At 33.4% G+C, this 23,635-nt stretch overlaps 1 protein-coding gene and 1 long non-coding RNA gene across 2 annotated transcripts in view; both read left to right on the forward strand.

Annotated features, from left to right (window-relative positions):
* Nucleotides 1-14,638, forward strand: part of GLU2 (glutamate synthase 2) — a 42,780-nt gene extending 28,142 nt beyond the window's left edge. The window contains exons 18-33 of the mRNA XM_018121143.2: nucleotides 312-427; nucleotides 529-726; nucleotides 1,119-1,229; nucleotides 1,862-2,101; nucleotides 2,700-2,798; nucleotides 6,535-6,630; nucleotides 6,728-6,925; nucleotides 7,033-7,107; nucleotides 7,250-7,378; nucleotides 7,483-7,581; nucleotides 10,034-10,176; nucleotides 10,267-10,360; nucleotides 10,774-11,012; nucleotides 11,095-11,173; nucleotides 12,621-12,704; nucleotides 14,123-14,638. Coding sequence (XP_017976632.2) covers nucleotides 312-427; nucleotides 529-726; nucleotides 1,119-1,229; nucleotides 1,862-2,101; nucleotides 2,700-2,798; nucleotides 6,535-6,630; nucleotides 6,728-6,925; nucleotides 7,033-7,107; nucleotides 7,250-7,378; nucleotides 7,483-7,581; nucleotides 10,034-10,176; nucleotides 10,267-10,360; nucleotides 10,774-11,012; nucleotides 11,095-11,173; nucleotides 12,621-12,704; nucleotides 14,123-14,284 — 2,162 coding nt within the window. The 3' untranslated portion in view covers nucleotides 14,285-14,638. The remainder of the gene's footprint in view (nucleotides 1-311; nucleotides 428-528; nucleotides 727-1,118; nucleotides 1,230-1,861; nucleotides 2,102-2,699; nucleotides 2,799-6,534; nucleotides 6,631-6,727; nucleotides 6,926-7,032; nucleotides 7,108-7,249; nucleotides 7,379-7,482; nucleotides 7,582-10,033; nucleotides 10,177-10,266; nucleotides 10,361-10,773; nucleotides 11,013-11,094; nucleotides 11,174-12,620; nucleotides 12,705-14,122) is intronic.
* A 359-nt stretch (nucleotides 14,639-14,997) lies between these two features.
* LOC148762562 (uncharacterized) lies at nucleotides 14,998-18,046 on the forward strand. The gene is made up of 2 exons (XR_016026178.1): nucleotides 14,998-15,277; nucleotides 17,945-18,046. It is a non-coding gene; the product is annotated as an uncharacterized LOC148762562 (long non-coding RNA).
* Nucleotides 18,047-23,635: the final 5,589 nt, after the last annotated feature.

Consider the following 23,635-nt stretch of genomic DNA (forward strand, 5'->3'; position numbering starts at 1 on the left):
TATATATATATATATATATATTAATGGGCACTCATGAGACATACATGATTGTATTCGTGTGGTTAATTTAGTATCTCTTTCTATTGTGGTGCTAAGAACTTTCTGTGGAAATAAGTGAACAATGTGCTGGATTTAGTTGTAATTCATGCAAATTAGCCTAAAGGAGGTAATATCATCTTAGTCTGAATTTCTGCTAGTTATTCCTTGATTTTAACAATATTCTCAATCTCGATGGTTTATTGACTGTATTCTATTTCATTTTTTTGTAACTTCTACATTTTCATTATTATTATTATTTTAATTGTTAAAAGGGGAGTATCATGGAAACAACCCTGAGATGTCAAAACTACTTCATAAAGCTGTTCGCCAGAAGAGTGAAAGTGCATATTCAATTTATCAGCAGCACTTGGCCAACCGTCCTGTCAATGTTAGTCAATACATATGTTATTTCTTTTTTGTTGTTTCAATACAACAAGTAGCATCATAGAATTAGATGAGATATTTTTGGTCCTATTATTTTAACTGCAGGTTATTCGCGATCTTCTTGAATTCAAAAGTGATCGTGCACCAATTCCTGTTGGAAAAGTTGAACCTGCCTTATCCATTGTTCAAAGATTTTGCACTGGTGGAATGTCACTTGGAGCTATTTCAAGGGAAACTCATGAAGCAATAGCCATTGCTATGAACAGATTAGGTGGAAAGTCTAATTCAGGAGAAGGTGGTGAGGTAATCCAGGACCGCATATATATCATACTGTTTCTGACTTCCCATGCAATTACACATGGCACCAACCTTTTCTTCTGAAATAGCAAGTGCTTCATGAGCTAATGGCCAAAGGCATAATTCTATTATGTAAGAAGTGCTAAGTTCTACTTACTGTTTATTAGGTACTCATTTTGCAAGCAAATTATAGACCAGAATAATCTTGAAACTTATCATTTTGCACAATAATTTCAAAATGTCTCTTGTGGCTTCGCTGAAGTGGTAGAAAGCAGTGATAGGTTTGGTTCAGGTCTTCTTATCCTTAGGAGATTGACTGTTTCCTCCCCTCCATTAACCCACCAAACATTTGTAAAAAAGAGAAGAAACTAATATTTGTTTTTTTTATTTTCTCCAAGGATCCGATTCGCTGGAGCCCACTTACAGATGTTGATGACGGGTATTCTCCCACACTGCCACATCTTAAAGGTCTTCAAAATGGTGATACTGCTACAAGTGCTATTAAACAGGTCATCGAACAGAACTTTGCTTATTAACATTTTCATATGATTCTGTAATTTGTCATTTAAGCCTCATGTGGTTTTCTTTAAGGCACTGATAACGAAACAATACACCTGTTGCTATTTATGCCAAATGTTAATGATATATCTGGATAATTATGCATTAGCCACATAACTGCAATTTCACTTAGCTACCTTGTGGTTTCAAATGCAACATTATGTACTCTGTGGAAGACTTTGTTATTGTCACAATCGATACAAATAAGAATTGCTTTTACAAATTTATAGCCTAAAAAGTACAATATCTTTTTTTAAAAGAAACAATACAATGACTTCAATACATGAATCTCTTTTACTTTTGGTCACATTCTTGGTAAATTTATATATTTCTCAATGAAAATTTAAGAAAAGGAAATGAACACAATTTTGGGGCAATCTGTCACTAAGGCACCAACTGCTAAAGTCAAGACTGCATAAGCATGTAGGATAGTGCATGATGGCCCTTAAATATTTTGATTAGATGGGAAGTTTATAGATAAACCTGACAGTTTTCTGATCTGCCTGGAGTAGTCTGTGCTTTTGGTATGTATCAAGGTCATGCAGATTGTTTCTTTACTTCTCATGCATTACTTCTTCTTCAGGTTGCTTCTGGTCGTTTTGGTGTTACTCCAACATTCTTGGCCAATGCTGATCAGCTGGAAATCAAAATTGCACAAGGTGCAAAGCCTGGTGAAGGAGGTCAGTTGCCTGGGAAAAAAGTTAGTGCATACATTGCAAGGTTAAGAAATTCTAAACCAGGTGTTCCACTTATATCTCCACCTCCACACCATGACATTTATTCTATTGAGGATCTTGCTCAATTGATCTTTGACCTGCATCAGGTAATCAATTGCTTCATATTTAATCCAAAGATAATTACACATACAGTCCTTGAACTATACCAAATTGTACAATTTGGTACCCGAACTAAAAAAAATGTGTAATTAAACCCCTGAACTTTCAAAACATGTATCAAGTTTAACCATTAACACTGTTACACCAACCTGCTTGTGTGGCATCAAAATAGGTTTAGAACATCTTATGTTTGGTTTTCCGAGCAATTGAAACTTGAGGAAAGCTTCTAGAAACTCAACTGGTTTTGATAAATCAATAATCGGTCTTCAAGCTCATTCAACATTTATAAATAATGAGCTTGAAAACCAATGGTTTACCAAAACTGATTTTAAGTTTGCAGAAGTTTTCAAGTTTCAGTTTCCTCAGAAACCAATTATGAAATGTTGAAAACCAAATTTAATGCAACATAGGCAGGTTAGGTTAATGATTGGACTAAACTGCTAAACATTTTAAAATTTCAGGGAACTAATTACACATTTTCTTAGTTCAGCTGCCAAATTATCATTGTAATCTGTTTATAGTCTTGCAAAAAGCAGTATCCACAGAGTACTGATAAGAATGGTATCTTATATCTACCTAATATAGGTCAACCCTAAGGCTAAGGTGTCTGTAAAGCTAGTGGCAGAAGCTGGAATTGGAACAGTTGCTTCTGGGGTTGCAAAGGGTAATGCTGATATCATACAGGTAAATGATCACAATTTATTGCCAGCATCTTGAGCTCTTAGCTGTGTCATGTTACTTATGTTTTATATCCTTGTCTTCCCTTGAATGTTATTGTTATTATGTTTTTCCTGATTTGTTCAATTGCATAACGCTCTTAATAAACCTTTTTCTGAAGACTATTTACCAACAATGGTTGTGCCTTGACAATTGTGCTCAGAACAGTTATGCATTCTTCTATTATTAGAGTATATTGGCTCACCTATTCATCATCAAAAACTATGTTGCTTGAGATGTATGGATTTAACCACCTTACTGAGCTTTGAAGTTTGAACTATCATGAATTGCAATCTGCTAACTCAGCACCTCTATATGAAGATTACAAGTATCTGTTTCTAGTGTTATGGATATATGGAAAGGCAAACATGTGTCTGTCCTTAGGATCACCATGGCCCCTATTGTTGGAATGAACTGTGTTTTGTTTAGAATTCCTCATACATTCTAACTTTTATATGGTTGTTGCCTTTTAGGTCTCGATCTAGGAGCTAAAAGATTATTTCCTCCCCAAGACAATTGTGGGAAGTTAGTTTTGTTTCTTTTATGGTAAGACCAGCCAACTAACCATCTAAGATTGCGAAAAATGTAGTGGGAAACATAAAACACGTAAGTAATAAAGCTGAACCTTTAACCAAGGATTACATCTATAATAAAAATCGAGGGAAAACCTGAAGATTACTTGTCAAATAAAAATTACATCTCCAACATGCCTTTTAATAGAAAAAAAAACTTACATTTAATTTTGTGGTTAGTTTCTACTTTCATATGCATTCCCAAAAAGGTAAAAGTAAATATATGGTGCTAAAGCTGTTGGCCAATGGGCTGTTTAGGGAAGAGGATTGAGTAGAAAAGGTTCTAAAGGTGTTTCATATTGGTTGATCTAAAAGATTATTTCATCACCAGGACAATTGTGGGAAGATAGTTTTGTTTCATTCATGGTTATACCAGTCAACAAAGCCTCTAAGATTGCCAAGGATGTAGTAGGAATCATAAAAGGCGTTAATAATGAAGCCAAACCTTTAACCGAAAGATTACATCTCCAATAAAATCCAAGGAAAAACCAGAGATCATATGTCCAATAAATATTAAAATCTCTAACATGCTTTTTTAATAGACTAAAAATTTCATTTAATTTTGTGGTTAGTTTCAACTTTCATATGTTTTTCAAAAAAGGTAAAAGTAGATGTATGGTGCTAAAGCTGTTTGTCATGGACTGTTCAATGAAGAAGCTTGGATGAAAAGTTTCTTGAAGTGCTAGACATTGGTTGATCTAAGATTGTTAGCTTTGACACTAGGCAAATGGTATAAAAAATCACAAGCAGCATATTTGCTGCCTTTATTTTCATTTCCAAAAAGCCATGGGTAATGATACCAGAGTGCAATGGACAGTTGTTGGAGTCCTCTGTGTGTAGTAGGAACAAATAATACTACCTTTAGTGTAATATCATGCCCCAAAAGAATATTAAAGCCATATCTTTGCTCATGAACATTGTACTTAACTATCTAAGATTCATAAGTTATAAAATGACCAAATTTAGGTAAAATGTTCCAATCATTTCTGAGACTCAAAATTTAGAATCAGTATAACTATAAGGCTGTATAGTGATAGAGGAACTCAAATTTGTTTCAAAGAAAGAAAATCATAACTTGTGCTAAACAAACCCAAGTGAAAGATATATTGTCCAACCAGTATAGCCTAGTTAGGTGCACAAAACTACATTTTCTTTAGACTGGTTTAGAACAAAACTAAGTTTTTTAGATGAGGATCTACTCAAATATCCAAGAACAATTTCAGAATGCCAAGCTTGGATCTATAAAATCTTCCAGAAAACAACTCCACAAAAACCTCCATAGAGCATGCCAACTATCCTCTTAATAAGGTGCAATACTTCGTGAGTGATCTAATCCTAGTTAACAATATGGACAAAAGAAAGAACGAGAGGCAAAATTGGGGTTTTTTTTGACTGACAAGAGTAAGTGTAGAGAAAAGGTCTATTAAAGATGATATTAAAATATTTAAGGATAACTATTAAATTGATGCCTCAGATATTAAAAATGCTTGGTAACAAATGTAAATTTTGTAGATTCACTTCGAGACATGTTCAACATAGAGAACAGGGCATTTTGCATTCATGTAACCTGAATGAGCAATTTGAAATATTATTCTCATGCTATTTAAATCCTCAGACATGTTATATAATAGTCCTGCAATTGTAATTCCCCCTTGAATCACTTCAATGAAGTTTAGACTCTTGTGAAAAATAGGCAAACCTGCCACAATGGGGCTCTGCCAACTAGTTTAGGTCCATATATCTTCTCACATCAGTGAGCAAGAGGGGCTCAACCTCCTGCTGAATGATTGAACAAGTCTAATGCCTACTGAAAGTCAGATCAATTCAAATTTCTATCTGTTAAAGTTTAAACAGACATGATAAATAGGGTTAACTGGTGTATGGAAGAGGTTAAAAGTCATATATTGTTTTCTTAAATTCAAATAAGTGACAATAGTTGAAGAAAGAGCTCATAGCATTTCAAAATCTCATGCTTGGATCTCAAGTTCATTCAAAATGTTAGATTTTGTCAAAATAGATCATATATTGCATAAACGTCTGAAAAGGATTTAAAATGAATTATGCAGATTTAGATGATCAAATGAAAACACTGTAAGTGTGCCTAAAACAACAAGAAAATAGAAACTAAATGCAAATCTAATAACTAGAATTAAATCTAACAAATAATCTAACTTTTGGAAGCACTTAAAAAGACTGAATTTTATAACGTAAGCTCTATGATTTAGGTATGATTTTGGCATTTTTGTATCACGCTTAAAGTTTAGAACTTGAAATAGTGATTAAAAGGAAACAGCAATGTTTAAAAAACTTCAATTTTGAAAGTTCTAGATGAAACTGATGATATTCACAGTCTATACAAAGCTTAGTACCTGTGATCACAATCGTAGGTTTCATTCATATCCCTTTTAAATCTCAATCTTACAAGCTCATTAATTGACACTTGCTGCTTTCATAGTCAGAATAGAGTTTAATAGACTCTTAAAAGAAATTTAAATTTCAAGAGTCACAAACTGGTTGGTCTAATGGTCTCCTAGTCATCATCTGGTTTTCTTAAAAGCACCTAAGCATTTGGCTCATTGGTTGGTGCACGATCTCCCTGCCTAAATAGCAGGGTTTGAATCCCCCTTCCCCCAATTATGAAAAAAAAAAAAAAAAAAAAGAAGAAAAATCTGCATGCTGGAGAAGATTAAACTGCTGAAATATCTATTCTGTCACAAAGTGGGACCCATGAAATTGATTACATCTAGATAACAGTTATTTAAGTTGATCATGGTTCTCAAATATTTCCTTTATGACCAAATGAGAGAAATCTTGCAGCAATGGACTGTTAACCTTCTTAAGGAGTGAAACCAGTGAGGCTAGGAACCCTTGCAAGGCTTGTATCTGCTTTGTGTAATCATGATATAGAGTGTTTGGATATCTGTTCATTGTCTAGATTTTTTGTATCTTAGATGTTCTAATGCTACTATTTTCTTGAGGTACTCCTTTTAACTATGAATTTACAGATCTTATATCATTGAGTTTATGCATAAACATAATAAGGGGAAAGCAAAATCTAAAAGAGCTGTTTTTGGATATAGCTCTTAGGAATTCATCAGAAGTCAAATAACAACTCTGATATGCTTTTGCAGATATCTGGGCATGATGGTGGTACTGGAGCCAGCCCCATAAGTTCCATTAAACATGCTGGTGGTCCTTGGGAGCTTGGACTCACAGAGACCCACCAGGTATTTATTTATCCTACCAAAATAGTTCATGCATTTTTCATTTGATAAGACATTGTAGATGCTATCTGATAAATTTCAAATTGCTGATCTTTTACAGACTCTCATTGAAAATGGACTAAGAGAAAGGGTAATTCTTAGGGTTGATGGTGGTTTAAAAAGTGGAGTTGATGTTCTAATGGCTGCAGCAATGGGTGCTGATGAGTATGGATTTGGTTCTTTGGCAATGATTGCCACTGGATGTGTTATGGCTCGCATTTGCCACACAAATAATTGCCCAGTTGGTGTTGCCAGTCAGGTCCTAGGAAACCCTTTTCCTTATGTGATGCTATGATTGCCTGTTCTCTTCTGTAATATATTATTCCATACCTTTTGTTATAATATATTTTTTTAATTTAATTTTAGCGAGAAGAACTTCGTGCACGGTTTCCTGGTGTGCCTGGTGACCTTGTCAATTTCTTTTTATATGTTGCAGAGGAGGTAATCCATAATCCATCCAGTTTGGCTTTGCATTTTTTCCCATTATAGACTTCATATTGGAATATCATGTTCACTTTTGCTTCACTGCATTCTTCTATTAGACTTCTTCCCTCTCTAATAGAACAAATTTTATTCCGGTTAGGTGCGTGGCATGTTAGCACAAATGGGTTATGAAAAGTTGGATGATATAATTGGACGAACAGATTTATTAAAACCACGAGATATCTCACTAGTGAAAACTCAGCATCTTGATATGGATTATATCTTGTCGGTATGTATTGAATCATTACCTTTCTTCCCTCACATAAGTGTTTTTGTGGTGAACATGCTATTTTTTAATTTGCACTCAACATGAGTACTGTCTTTGTTTCCTAGAGTGTTGAATTACCAAAATGGAGCAGTACTGCAATCAGGAATCAGGAGGTTCACTCAAATGGTCCTGTTCTGGATGATATTTTACTTGCTGATCCTGAGGTAACAATTGCATGACTAATTAAAAATGAATTATGCTGAGTAGTATATATTACTTAGAGGTTCATCATTATGAGTATTCAGATTGACTTAAAATCCTTCTATTTCAAATGATCTTAAAACCCTTTTAACTTGATTTTGAAAGTTTTGCTTCTCCAGTTGTTTCAACTTGTTGGCTATGAAGCATGGATAGACCTCATTTCCACCCCCCCCCCCCCCCCCCCCCCCGGTCTGCATGTTTGTGTCACTGTCTGTGTTGGATGCTGTCAAGCTTCCAATACACCATGATACTTATCCAACATGGCTGGATATGGAAAATGTTTTGAAAATTAATAAATTGTTATTCAGACACTGATTGATACCAGAATTCAATACAGGAAAAAAAAAAAAAAGCAAAAACGGCCGGGGTGGGGGGGGGGGGGGGGGGGGGGGTTTGATAACACCACCTCCAATGAAGCAACAATGGAGGTGGCACTACCTTGACAAAAAAGGTGTAAGAAAAATTGAGATTACAAAGGGAAATAGTAGAAAATAAGTAAGGTTGGCTTGGGTGTCTTAATGTCCATGCCTCTTTTCTCTAAAGATGATTTTGTTTTGAGCCTTATCAGAGAAGAAAAGAGAGAGGAAACTGATAGTGGCTGGTAGCTTTTAGCTATTTCTCTTGGGAATTTATTATTAACAACCTCTTTCCAACTTCTTTCACTGTAAAACTGTAAAGAAAAAAGAATACAAGATTCATGACTTGGTATAAACAAGAGAAAGAAACTCTGCTGTGGGAAGAGCCGTTTCTTTCTTTCTTGATAGGGGGGGCTTCCATTCACCAACAAACCCATCACACTGCTCTCAAACCTAATCTGTGGTGGATCCCGGGAGACAAAGTTCAAGCGCTTGATTATTTGCCCCATACTTTGAGATTCTCCTCCATGCCAATCAAGCAGCGACTGGTGAGGGTAAAAAAGTGGAAGAGTATTCTGCATGAATATGCTTCTGCACTGGGAATATCTCATAGCGGGAAGGCCCAGAGATCATAAAGGATGGGATTGGAATGGAGGCATTCCGGCCCAACATACTCCGGTGAATGGGTTGAGAGAGATAGGGAGGGGAGTGGGATAGAGGAAGGGTTGGAAAAGAGAAGGGCAACTGGATAAGTCAGTGGCTTAGCAAGAGAACAGTGGTACTTGAGTAACCAATAAAAAGTAACTCGTTAATCTTCATACTGCATATAGCTCAGATTGGCCTAATGATTTCTAAGCTTATTGGCTCATAGCATTCCTTTTTAACAGCTTTAAAGCCCAAACTTGAAGACTATTAAGCCTATTTGCAAAGATATTTTTCAAGAACATAAATTTACCTTAATAACTTGTTAGGACAAATAATATACATATGTATATTGATTTTATTTATTCTAAGACCTTTTACTGTGTGCTTAACTAAAATTAATTACAATGTATTTTTATATATTTAGATTGTTTTTTTATTGTCGTGTCCTGTGTGTCTATATCCTAATCTTTTAGAAACTTTCTTGTCACCATGTCCATATTGTGTCGTACTTGTACCTGTATCCCATGTCCATGTTTGTGCTTCCTAGGCAACTAGAAAATTCGGAACTTCAAGACTCCAGGAGAATTTTCAAGACTCCAGGAGAATTTTCAAGTGAAGTATGTCATTAAGTTCGGAGTTACAGTCACAAAGTTTGATACACAAAATCTGTCAACTATAGATTTGATCATGATGTTGGAAATTTGAGTGCTACTTTATCTTAGGTACTGTAGAAAATTTCTACTGTCAAGGACTTTGTGGCTGTTTCTGTTAATATATCTGAATAAGAAAAACTACCAAGTCCAGGTACAAGTTGACATAAGATGTATAGATGGTAGAATATCAACATCTCCCATCTTTCATTAAAAAGGTTAGGAGTTTAGAAAGGGCTTTCAGTTTTAACTTGGAAAAAGATAATCTTTTGATTGAATTTACCCAGTAGCATATATTAAGTGGTATTTTCCCACATCGGTTAAGTTTTGGTTTGCTTTGGCTATATATTTGAGTTGGGCCTCTCCACCTAGTGCTAATTAGTTTTATATTGGAGCTAACATGGTATTAGAGCCAAGTTTGTTGTTGCTTATTGTTCTTGTTGTTTCCTGCCCCTTATTTGTTTGTCCAAGTGCTGGCCTACATGTAATGGGGAGTGTTAAGTGCTATTATCCGATGTTGGTTTATATTCATGTTGGGGCCTCTCCACCTATTGCCAATTGTTTTAGATTGGATTCTTTAGAGGGACTAGATTGGTTGATAGAAACACAAAACTACAAAATAAGGTAACAAAGAAAATAGGTAGGTTTAATCTTTAAATTAGGTTAATAAAACTGTTAATTGAATTAAATTTATTCTGCAATATCTATAGTATGAGTTGCTACTAATAGCCAGCAATTAAGAGGATTTCTTTAATTCTTTCCAGATACCAGATGCAATTGAAAATGAGAAAGAGGTGCATAAAACTATAAAGATATACAATGTGGACCGTTCTGTTTGTGGTCGTATAGCAGGTGTGATTGCAAAGAAATATGGTGACACTGGCTTTGCAGGGCAGCTTAATATAACGTGAGATCTGACTTCTTAACAGTTGATGTTGGTTCTTTAGGCACATCTCTTTATTCATGCAAGCTAAAAGGTCTTTTTTATTGTCCATAGATTCACTGGTAGTGCTGGGCAATCGTTTGCTTGCTTCCTGACTCCCGGAATGAATATTCGGGTTATTGGAGAAGCTAATGATTATGTGGGAAAGGTATTTTGACTGAACTGTTATCTGCATGCTCTGTTCGATCATTTTAAGGCTTTGTAAAAGCTGCTTTTATTATCCAAAATTTTGAAGTTGGTTAGTGCAAAATTTTGCATTGTTGTGATTCAGTTGATCTTTTTATTGACTCTGCAGTAGGCCACTATGGTCTGAACTATTTATGAAACAATCTGAACACATAAACTGAGCACCAATAAGTTTCCTTTTCCAAATATGAATTTTCAAAACTATCCTATGGAGTCATTTTTATTTAACTAAAGTGATTTTTTAACATTGTTGGCCCACTTTCAAGTTAAGTTGAAATTTAAAAAAAATATATATTTAAGCTGAGCCTTCAAGCAATGATTGAACTCCTCATTATTTCATCATAGAATCTGACTGAGCTCTATAAATGTTACAAGGGTATGGCTGGAGGTGAGTTGGTAGTAACTCCCGTTGAGAATACCGGGTTTTGCCCTGAAGATGCAACTATAGTGGGAAATACATGTTTGTATGGGGCAACAGGTGGTCAAATCTTTGTTAGAGGGAAGGCTGGAGAGCGCTTTGCTGTGAGAAACTCACTTGCTCAAGCAGTGGTTGAAGGCACTGGTGACCATTGCTGTGAATACATGACTGGTGGTTGTGTAGTGGTACTTGGAAAGTGAGTACTGGATATTTATTTAAATTTTTGTTTTGGTTATCATGAAGCAACTTCATTTGAATATTGGTATTTTTTTTGACAGAGTGGGTAGAAATGTTGCTGCTGGAATGACTGGAGGCTTAGCATACATACTTGATGAGGATGATACTCTCATCCCCAAGGTTTGTGCAGCAACAGGCCTATCTTCCTCTTATTCATGGCTTCTTATTTGTATTATACAATTGAAAATGTCTTGTTTAATGGTCTTGCATCCTTGAACATAATTTCTGGAAATGCTATGTGCTTAAATTTGTGATGAGGCCTTTCTGCTGCTATAGGAAATGATTTTTAACAAATTCATGTCATCAGTTGTGTGCCTTATTTTCTTGATCTGGCCCTCAGACAGAATTTTGCCATATAAAACATACGCCAAATTTTGTGTTTAATGACATAATATTTTAATGCTTCTCATTGGATTTTAATCCCCTCTCTGCTTCAGTTCACCTTATTATTACTTTTGTATTTTTTTTTTCTTTGATGCTAAGCTTTGTAATACTATCCAATTTCTTATCCCAACCTTCCTCTGGCCAAAAGACAATAAAAAAAAAAAAAAAACTTTTCAAACATTAATTTCTGCCCCTAATTTTGAGGCTTGCAATCCTTAGCCAAAGCACTAGATGCACAGGTTTTGCTATGAAGGCCTGTTTTACATTTCCAATCTGCTTATGAAATTCTTGCATGCACTTATCACAGCATTTTTGCTGCTAACTTGCTTCATTTGTATGCAAGCCAAGCACTTAAGTGGTATAAGATGCATGTCAATGGATATTAATACTTTTGTTCTGGTTCTTCTGCTGGGTTCACTACCTATGTGAAAATTATATGGGAAAATTACAGAAAATTGCCTGTGGTTGGAGATAGAATAAATTTATCCATGAAGTTTAAAATTACAGAAAATTCCTGTATTTTTTTGGTTATTTTTACTTAATATCTATAACTTTATTTTCAACAATTTTCAAGTTTTTTAATATTTAATTTATTATTAATTAATTTTAATTTAATGGAATAAGGGATATTCTAGTTATTTTATTCTAAACGTCAAGAAAATTCTAACAAAAAAAAATACACAGTGTAGTTTATTGTTTTTTCTTTTTTGAAAAGTATGTAGTTAATTGTTAGATTTTAAATTTCAAGGACAAATTTATTTTGCCTCAAACCACTAGGTGTTTTTTTGTTATTTATCCAAAATATATAACACTATTACCATTTGGCTTCCAACACCTTTAAGTGTTGGTACTCTACATTAGGGTTTAAAAAAAAAAAAAACTTTGAATTTTTCCTTTTTTGTTTCCCCCTCTCTCTCTCCTTTGTTCTCTTTGTTTAAGAGGATTTTTCGTACATGATTACATTTATTGCATTCATGCTTTTGCAACCCATTCCCCCTTTTCTCCTTTACAAATTCATGTTGCATCTAAAGCTTCAATATTAATTTTCCATAATTATTTAGCCATTTTTGTTTATAATTTTATGACATCAGTTGTTGTTGCTGCTTCTATTGCTTCTTCTCTCTTATCATCATCAATATTTCTTCAAATCCACATGCTTACAAATTTGTAAATGTTTGATCAGGTAAATAAGGAAATTGTGAAGATCCAAAGATTAACTGCCCCTGTGGGACAGATGCAGCTTATGAGCCTTATTGAGGCCCATGTTGTAAGTTCACCTAGCATTATCCAACAATCACCATGAATGAACACAGCACATAAATACATGACTTCTCACATTTTTCTCAGCTTAAGAGCTACTACTTGCAAACCAGTGGCAGAGCCACATTAAAACCATGGCCCACCTAATTTTTAGTTTTCTCGTATATCTATTTAGTTTAGGCTCTCCAAAATTTATATGAAGCAATCTGGCTCCCTCAGAAATTTAATCCTTTAGTATAAAATGATGTTAAAAATTTAGGAACCTTTTTTATTTAATGAAGTGTTTATACTCTCCCAAAATGAATAAAATAATGAAACCATGCTGAGTCTCTCTAAATTATAGTTTTTTAATAATATCTTATGTTAATCTTTATTTGTTATGTAATAGTTAACAAGCAAGTTATTTTAATGCCTTTTTATAAACTACATTTACTTTTACATGATTTTGGTGATTTATATATATGTATTATGTATATATATTTACATACTTCTTCCAATGCATATTTTTTTCATATATCTTTTCTTTTTTGGGATGTCTAAATATACTTTTCTCTTTTCATTTCTGAACACCTAAAACCTGTGCTATTTCTTTATTTGAAATTTATTTTTTCATGATTGTTTTTCTTTTTCTTTTCTTTTTTACATTTAGGCATTAAACAGTCTATATTATAAAAAAAATGTAAAATTATTAAAATACAAAAAAGTTGAAACTTTTTCCATGATCTCTGTGTAAATCAAAGTAAGTGTGAATAAAAAAGGATGAAGTGGTTGGGTCTCTATATGCGTGCGTGCTTGTGTGTGTGTGTGTGTGTGTGTGCACGTGTGCATGTGCTTGTGTGTGTGCATTCTTGTTATCAATGTACTTCCTAGCTTTTGGAAGACTTTATATTAGTTCGTGGAAAATATTAAGGAAAATAAAATTTAAAAGGAACTTAGACACAAAAGAACATTATGTTTCAAAGTTCCTTTCAAATTTTATTTTCCTCAATGTTCTCCACAAACTAAAATATAGTCCTAAAAAAGCTAGGATGTAAATCAATAACATGCCTTTGTCTTTTTTTATAATTTTGTAAATTGTATGTCAATCCCCTGCCACTGCTGTAAGATGAAAATCCCATTTGATATTATTTATTTTGTCTAAGTGAATCAATTTTAAGATGTTAATGTCTAATAATGTTGGTTAGAATTATAATCAATAGTCTCTCATGGAGTGAAGATTGTGATTAACTTTAAAACTCTAGTTTCATTAATCTTGCCTTTACTATTTCTTACTGATACATTGTGGTTTTAACTCTTTCAAAAGTTCCCTGAATTCTAAATCTCTGATGTCTAATAATTCCAGAATCTCAAATCACCTTAACAACTGCATTCACTTTATTTAATTTCTCAAACAATGTTTTTACTTGGTGAATCTTTATGGTAAAGGAAAAAACTGGGAGCACCAAAGGCTCTAAGATTCTGAAGGAGTGGGACAAGTACTTACCACTGTTCTGGCAGCTGGTTCCACCTAGTGAAGAAGATACCCCTGAGGCTTGTGCAGATTATCAGAGTACAGCTGCAGAGCAGGTGACGTTGCAGTCAGCATAAGATAAAGATTTAATTGTATGTTCACTGAGAGCATTATTGCAGCCCCACCCTGTACATATCAACCAAAAGGGGATGTGTTGAGGGTATTATGGATGCTTTGATACCTGCGGGAGGTCAGGGTGAGGAGGGACAAACCTTGGTAATCAAAGGTAGATTATCAATGTTTGGTTTTGAGCCCTTGCCTCTCCACGCAAAAGCATTCAGCCCCCAGTGATATAGCAGTTGTATAGTTAAACTGTGTTTTAAAGTTGTAAATTCAGGTTAGTTTAGTTTTCAAAATCTTGTCAACATTTATTTGGTGGGAAACAATTATAAAACGGTCATGGCTTGCTACTTGCAGCCATTTCTCATCCAGTTCAAATTTCGTATGCGCATATCTTCAGTTTTTCAAGTGGTTATTGTGCTTCAAATCATAGTTATTATTCTGTCAGCAAAGCAGTTTTAGGATGCGACAATTGGAAAATAGCTGTCCTAACGCCCCATTACTTTTGAGATAGCAATTTCCATAGAGTCCAAATGCACGAGGATGTGACTACTTTTTACCGGGGTATGCTAGCTGTGCATGAATTCCATAGCTTGTTCCTGACGTTCTATATATATATATATATATATATATATATAAAAGAAATCTGCATGATGACTCAAAAATCAGAAGAAAAGAAGACAAGATGGTACTAATCAGTCTTCCAATAATGCAAAAAAAAGAAGAAAAATGTGAGACATCCTCTGCAAATGGAATCCGAGCAATGAAATTTAAATGAAATGAGCATGTAAATGAAATGCAAATGAAAATGCAATGTAATAGGCTGCCTATAAAAGGCTTAAAATGTGATGGATACGGCAGAGTTAGGAATCAGCAGAATTCTCTCTTGTAAAATTATCTCCGGTATCAATAAAAAGTTGAAAAGATTTTCAACATCTCTCTTCCATTATTTTTTTATTTTTTTCGGTGATCCTCGGGTGACTTTGGTATCAGAGTCAGTTAGAGAAAAGGTACTTTACAAACATTGCATCGTTTTATAATACTGATATTTATTTTCTTAGTTTTGGTTTTAATTGCTTCATTTGTACTATATCAATTTCTGCTGAGACCTAAAGGATAACAGTCTAAGCCATGGCTTAGGCATTAAAAACAACTCTCCTTCCTACAGGCAGAAAAATATATTGTCTCAAAAGTAGTAGAAACAGTTTTTGGTAGTAAAATAATTTCATAGTTATAAAATTCTCCCTTTTTAAGAACTACCTCTTGTTCCAGCTCGGTATCTAACCAAGCCCAATCTGTTAATGAAGAAAATATTTATTATGAAAATATTATTCAAAAAATTGATAACTGGGAAATTCCAAGAGTTCCTCAAAATCAAATATATAAATTCTCAACTTTTCATGCTTTACATCTAAATTCTTTTTGTGGATATCTGATCAAAATTAAAGAAAAAGAGATCCCATCTAAAATCAATATGAAAACATCTATCTTTTGGATCAAAAAACAATTGAAAAACTCACAAACAAAAAATATAATTATATCCACTGTGGATTAGTACAAGTAGGAGCCAAACCGCTTACAAAAGAAGGACAGGATACTTCCATTCTCATAGCCCTAAGAGATAAAAGACACCTTCATTTTAATGATTCCTTCTTAAGAACAATAGAAACGAGCCTCTGCCGAGGACCAGTACATTTTAATTGTTTTTCAAATTTTATGATATCATTAAAAGATAGGAATATTTTAAATTCCTTGACACTCCAAATTCAAACACATAATTATAAAATGATGCCAAGGTCCAAACCATTAATCTTGGTATATAGATTATATTACAAAGCTATGTATTCTGTTATTCAATACTAAGACTTTAATTCACATCCCAAGAGAAGAAACTCTCCTAATCCAGACAAATATGTCTAGATCCCATACAACCATACTTAGAACCATCCAAGGGCATGAAGTACAACTTCCAAATAAATGGAAACTCAAAGAAGCCACGAGTTTCTCCTAGATCTGAAGGTCTCATTCTTAATGGAGTAGCCCTTATTCTCATATTTTTATGTGCATATTGAACTTCTACTGAAGGAGGGTGCTGAGATTCAATTTTCCCTCTGGTTGTTTGTCATTTGGTTATATTTTTTGTGATATTTATTGATTTTTGTGAATATTGCTGGGATTTTTGTAAAGTCTATTGAAAATATCTTGCTAATAGAAAAAGGATTTTATGAAAAATCTCTCAATATTTCAATAAGAAAAGCCTTTAAAGGGTGACATTTTAAACCATGGGATTTACAAAAACCCTAGCAATATTCACAAAAATCAATAAATACCACAAAAAAATATAACCAAATGACAAATAACCAGAAGGAAATTGAATCTCAACACCCTCCTTTAGCAGAAGTTCAATATTCACATAAAAATATGAGAATAAGGGCTACTCCATTAAGAATGAGACCTTCAGATCTAGGAGAAACTCATGGCTCCTTCGAGTTTTCATCTATTTGGAAGTTGTACTTCATGCCATTGGATGGTTTTGGGCATGGTTGTATGGGATCTAGACATATTTGTCTGGATTAGGAGAGTTTCTCCTCTTGGGCTGCGAATTAAAGCCTTAGTATTGATAACAGAATACATAGCTTTATAATACAATCTATATACTAAAGTTAATGGTTCGGACCCTAGCATCATTTTATAATTATGTGTTTGAATTTGGAGTGTCAAGGAATTTAAAATATTCCTATCTTTTAATGACACCATAAAATTTGAAAAACAATTAAAATGTATTGGTCCTCGCCAGATAGGGCTGTGCAAATGGTTAGTTTGATTATTAGATATCCAATAACCGAACTAACCAAACTCTTATATAAAAATAACAGAAATCGAACCGAACAATATAACTAACCAAATTAACCGAAACCGCACTAATTTGGTTAGTTCGATTCGGTTTCCAAAAACCGAACTTAATAAATTTTTTTTTGGTTTGCATTATGTTGTATTTTTTTAAAATAAATCAATATTACAAATATATTAAAAATGACCCTAAAAAATTATAATAAATAAAATGAATACTCATATAATTTATATGATATAAACAACAATAAATAATTACAAACATAGAGAAAAACTACAATAAATAGTCTTGAGTAAATAACAACAAATCATTAATAATATTTAACTAGATAAAAACAACAATAAATAGTCTTCAACAAATAAGTTGTACTCTTAAACCAGGCCCTAGAAAGTACATACTAGCAGAAATAAAGGTGAGAGACACTAAACCAGCTAGAGACTGTGAAGTAGAGGGGGGTTCAGATGGAAGGAAAGATGCAAGAGACAAGGGTGGTGCAACAAAGGGAAGTGTAATGGCAGGTGCTTGGGTTGGATTTTCAGCAACAGGCACATTATTGACATTAACACCAGAAGCACTCATTTCAGAAGTAAAAACAGTAGGCCCAATTCGTTTTTTTTGTTGACAAGATCCAAAACACCAATATATGCTCCAACAGCACCGCCATCTTCTCTTCTAAATGTCACAAAAATTTTAAACAAATGAATGTCACAACCTTGTCCAATTAACAACTATATCTCAATCCCAAATTGTAAAATATCAACTCTGCTTTACTTTTCTTTCGTTTTCTTTAGTTCTGATCTAGGGACTTTTGCCAAATTGACATTAGACACTACGGCAGATTGAACAACAGTTGGAAAGGAGCGTAAGCAGCATCAAAGCAAGAAAGGTTAACTATGGAAACAATTTATATCTGAGTTTTCTCGACATATTATAGAATGAAAATCTAACATGCTTAATCCTTGTCTACTTTTCAAGCACAAGTTTTCAAGGAACAGATAGAGCAATTAAAGGAAAAGGTAAGCCTTGAGCATTTTCAATAATATATTCAAACCTCAACATAGTTAGAGATTTTCATGCTGATTATTGATTCCAAGAGCTTCTAACAAAAAGATAAGTGTCAAAACTATACATAAAGAATTGCAATGTCAAAAAAGGAAAAGCTTATTTGATGGGGCCATGGAAGAAATAAACTAATGAAACTGATTCTTCTTTGCCTTTCAAAGAGCGACTACCTGATTGCTGATAACTGTCTTAGTTTTTGGCCAAAACTCAGGCGAAAGTCCTAGTTGCTGAAAATGCAAGGCTTTTTGAAAAGGTAAGGAATTATGATAGTTTACAAGGATCCATGTTTGACATTGTGTCATCAATATCTTTGATACAAGAAACGCTTCATGCTTGTCTTCTGCTTTTCAAAATTAATATATTTGAAAACATTTCCGAAACTCAACCAAATGAAATTAAATTCAATTAAAACAATCACAGCAAACAAAACAAATAGAGAAACTAAATGAAACACAACACAGAAAAATATACAAAGAAAATTAAAAGTTGAAAAAAATAAAAAATAAAAAGGTGTTGTATTTGTGACCTAAATATCAATAAGGAATCATAAGATTGTTGTGATTTTACTTACAGATACAGTAATTCTAGAACCTAAACATTTTCCAATACAAGTGGCTTTTAAAATCGAAAGTAGAAGATAATCGAAGCCCATATCTAGCTTAAATTAAGTGAACAATATTCGTAGAAACCCAAAAAAACTTACCAATTACTTGATGTGGGAAGGCCCAAAAAGGTGAAGGATCAAGGGTGGCAGCAAAGCAACTTGGACTTGCTAAAGATGAGAGAAGAGGAAGAGAAGAGGGTGGAGAGTGGAGAGGGAAGACGAGACAACAGTCGACAGAAACCACAAAAGGCGAGAGTGGAGACGGGACGACAGTTGACAGAAACTAGAAATAGCGAGAGTGGAGATGGGACGACAGTCTGCAGAAGCAAAAATCAAAAAGGGCTAGAGTGGAGATGGGAATCATGGGACAGCAATCGGTAGAAACCAAAGAGGGCCAAAGGGGAACTGAGATTGGGTATTTAGGTTTAGGAATTTTTTAAGAAAAATCTCCAAAATACCCTTATTTGAGTTCGATTAGTTCGGTTAGAAATTTTTCTAATTGAAATCGAAACGAAATAATTGTACTAACCGAACTATCCTTACCGAACTAATCAAAAAATCAAACTAGCCGAACCAAAAAAATCAAACTCATTTCAATTCGGTTTGGTTATTCGGGTCGATTGATATTTGCTCACCCTTATCGTCAGAGGCTCGTTCTACTGTTCCTAACAAGGAATTATTAAAATGAAGGTGTCTTTTATCTCTTAGGGTTATGAGAATGGAAGTATCCAGTTTTCTTTGGTAAGCAGTTTGGCTCCTACTTGTACTAATCCAAAGTGGATATAATTATATTTTTTGTTTTTGAGTTTTTCAATTGTTTCTTAATCCAAAATATGGATGTTTTCATATTGGTTTTGGATGGGTATCCCTTTTTCTTTAGTTTTGATCAGATATCCACAGAAAGAATTTGATGTTAAGCATGAAAAAGTTGAGGATTTATATATTTGATTTTGAGAAACTCTAGGGATTTTTTAGTTATCAATTTCTTGAATAATATTTTCATAATGAACATTTTCTTCATTAGCAGATTGGGCTTAGTTAGATTCTGAGCTGGAACAAGAGGTAGTTCTTAAAAAGTGGAGCATTTTATAACTATGAAATTATTTTCTTACCAAAAAAGGTTTCTACTACTTTTGAGATAATATCTTTTTCTGCCTAAAAAAAAGAGAGTTGTCTTTAATGCCTAACCCATGGCTTAGAGCCTGTTTGGCTTGGCTTTTTTTAACTTAAAAGCTATTATAAAGCTCTTATAAAAAATAATAGCTTTTAAAATTAAGCTAAAGTTGTTTGGTAAATTTTTTTTTATAAGTTCTTTTTTATAAGTTATAATTTTTGTTAAAATTATCATAGAAGGTATTTATTTTTTTGAGAAGGTAATATTGTAATTATTTTTAACAAATGAGGATATTTTTGGAATAAAAATAAAGATTTTCTTGTATTTTTAAAAGAAGAGAAAAAAAAAACTCCTTATTGGAGCTTTTTTTTAAGCTCTTTTTTTAAAAATTTTGTTCTTAAAAGAAAAAGCTACTTTTTTTTTTAAGAACTTCTCAAAAGATTATGTTTGGCTTGACTTTTGCTTTTAAGAGATAGATAAACTGAAAAAAAGCTAGGCCAAACATGCACTTAGACTCTTATCTTTTAAGTCTCAACAGAAATTGATATAGTACAAATAAAACAATTAAAACCAAAACTTAAAAAATAAATATCAGTGTTATAAAATGACGCAATGTTTGTAAAGAAGTACTTTTTCTCCAACTGGCTCTGATACCAAAGTCACCCGAGGACCAATACATTTTTTTCGGTCACTTGGCTTTTATACCAAGGTCACTTGTCTCTGATACCAAATAGATGGAAACTCAAAAGAGCCACGACTCTTGTTACCATCCAAATTACTAAAATAAATCATGTAGCAGAATATAGAGATGGATCTGTAGAACTTGTCTTTAACAGACCACCAAGAATGCCCCCAAGATAGTTTTTTAATTTAGGACATAGCACAGCCTCTATAAAAAGCTTAAACATTTAAGGAGAAAACTTGTTCACTCATGGAACAGACTTTAAAACTGCTATAGCTTCTGTTTCTTCAATACCTTCTACCATTAGGACAAACTTATAGGGAATGGATAATTCCTCAAACATACTCAACTCATATACAATAAGCAATAAATTAGTCCAACCAACTCTCCTAATATGTCCCCAACATATTCAATGACTAACAACCCAAATATAAATACAAATGAAATAGAAAATTTTGAAATATTTGCATTCGAAAACAAATTTATAATTAATAAAGAATGGTGTAGAAAACATTTCTATTCCAACAAAAACAAGCAAAAAAGAGAAAATTGTTTCAACATTTACAAAAATGGAAAGGAAGAAATTTTGCAAGAATATTAAAATTTTATGAGCAAACATAAAATTTAATAAAATTCTTCGAATGGTTTGAAGAATACTATTTAAAATCAGTAAATACCACAAAAAATATAACCAAATGGTAAACAACCAGAAAGGAAATTAAATCTTAGCACCCTCCTTTAGCAGAAGTTCAATATTCACATAAAAATACAAGAATAAGGACTACTCCATTAAGAATGAGACCTTCTAATCTAAGAGAAACTCATGGTTCCTTCGAGTTTCCATCTATTTGGAAGTTGTACTTCATGCCATTGGATGCTTCTAGGTATAATTATTTGGAATCTAAACATATCTGTAAAGTCTGACCTTATAAAATACTTGTCATAACATACATATGATGATAGCATGTTTGCATGCTAGGAAAGCTCTGAAAATCGTTAAAAGCCGGTAGTGTACTTAATAGTATAACTAAGTTGAACTAAGCTTCGAACTAGATCAAATAGGAATTTTAAGGTGAAATTAAGAGCTTCACAGTCCAAGGATGACTCAAAATGGTAATTCAGAGTTTGAGGATCAATTTAGAGTCAAACCGAAATTTTCACTCTCTAGGGGCAAAATGATCATTTGTCACTCGGGGACAAAATGAAAATTTTTAGAAAAGATTGTTTTGGCCCCATTTGACTTATTGGAGTATGATTTGAGTATTGGAGTATGATTTTAGATTGAGAAGTGAAAAAAAATTGTAATCCCGATATTTTTCGAAACATAGGGGTAAAATGATAATTTTGCCACCTAGGGGAAAAATTATAATTTTACCACCTAGGGGAAAAATTGTAATTTTACACACCCGACACTTGTCCAGCACCTGGATTTTATCCAATATTATCATGGATAATTGAAGGAAATTTAAGTGGTGGAGAGAGATTGCTTAATTGTTAAGTTTAAAAAATGGACCAATGGGATGGTAACATGTGTCAAGTTAATATCCATTTATTTTTTTAGCTTTAAAATCAGCCTATTTTCTTCATTATGGCCGGCCAAAGCATGAAGTGAAGAAGAACAAAGAAAGAACAAAACCTAGGTGGGAAAATTGAAGAAAAAGTGTGGGATTTCAAGGGATTAAGCTAATAAAGGTAAAATTTTGTGATTTTATCTTGTGATTTACACTACCCATGCTTTCTTTTTCATTTTCCATGCTTAGAACTCAAGTTTTCATGATGAACCCATGCTGGCCGAATTTGAGAGGAGAGGTTTTGAGCATTGATTTTGCTAGATTTCAAGTCAATTAAGTGTTTTTGGTTGTTTAGTAATGGAAAGTATGAAAATCTAGTAAGAAATCACTTTGTTCTTCATAAACCCACAAGAGGCCAAATTTTCTAGGGAGGATATTGAGGCTGAAATTGATGATATTTCATGATATTTTGGTGGCATTTAATGATTGGTGAGGCTAGAAATTTAATGGGAAATTTTGGCGTGAAAATTCAAATTTTTACCTAATGTATAGACATTTTCGATTTATGGTTCGGACTGATAAATTGAATCATATTCACAGTCATTGAGGTATTTTAAGTATAATTGGAGTGTAAAAAGTGAAAGAAATCGATTTGGAGTTAAATTAGAGGTTTTAGCCAATTACACCTAGAATAGTGCGAATTAGGTCGAATACCGTATTTAGACGGCTATTCGGACATTGCATTCCATATCATGCATTAGTAGTCTAAATTAGTTTAATTTTGATTTAATACCAATGTAGTAAGTTTCTTGATTTTATACTATGTCTAGGTGGTGAATCCTCCGATAAAGGCAAGAAAATTGTACTTGAGGATTGGTAGTCAGAGTACTCTAGAAATTCGACTCTCGAAATAGTGAGTAACCTTATCATCATTTTAATTATCTAAAGTATATTTTAACTCAATTTTGGTGAAATTTTATGAAAATGAGTTAAATGGCTAATTTTAAGTTTTGCAAACGAAAATGTGTTTAAATTAAAAGATTTTATAAATTGTCTTGAAACGAAATAACGATTTTGAAAATAAAGTAATTGGAGACCACTGATATGTTGTAAATTTATGATTTGAATTGATGGCTTATGTTAATGTGTTGGCATGACTGGCTGGGTTGTATTTTTGTGAACTGTATGAATTGTTTTATTTTACACTTACAAGCTGGGTAATAAAATATTAGCCCTGTCATGTTGTCAAAATTTTATTGTATGGTGGGTTTAGCTTGCTACAGTAGGTGGATTGGACCAGCTCATTAGAAGGGCACGAAATCTGGATATATATATATATATATATATGTACCTCGGTTAGAGAGGCGCGTAGGGTATCTCCTGAGGTATGGACAGAGTTCACGTCACGTCGAACCACCTCATGATGATGAACTCCGCTAACACCAAGGAATGGCTTTGTTTTTCAAATTAAAAATATGTTTACGTGTATACGAACTTTTTAACTGTCTTGGTGGACTCGGTTAGATGCCTCGGCTAAGGTATCC

This window comes from Theobroma cacao, chromosome 5, assembly GCF_053813885.1.
Source record: "Theobroma cacao isolate CCN51 chromosome 5, ASM5381388v1, whole genome shotgun sequence".
Lineage (NCBI taxonomy): Eukaryota > Viridiplantae > Streptophyta > Magnoliopsida > Malvales > Malvaceae > Theobroma > Theobroma cacao.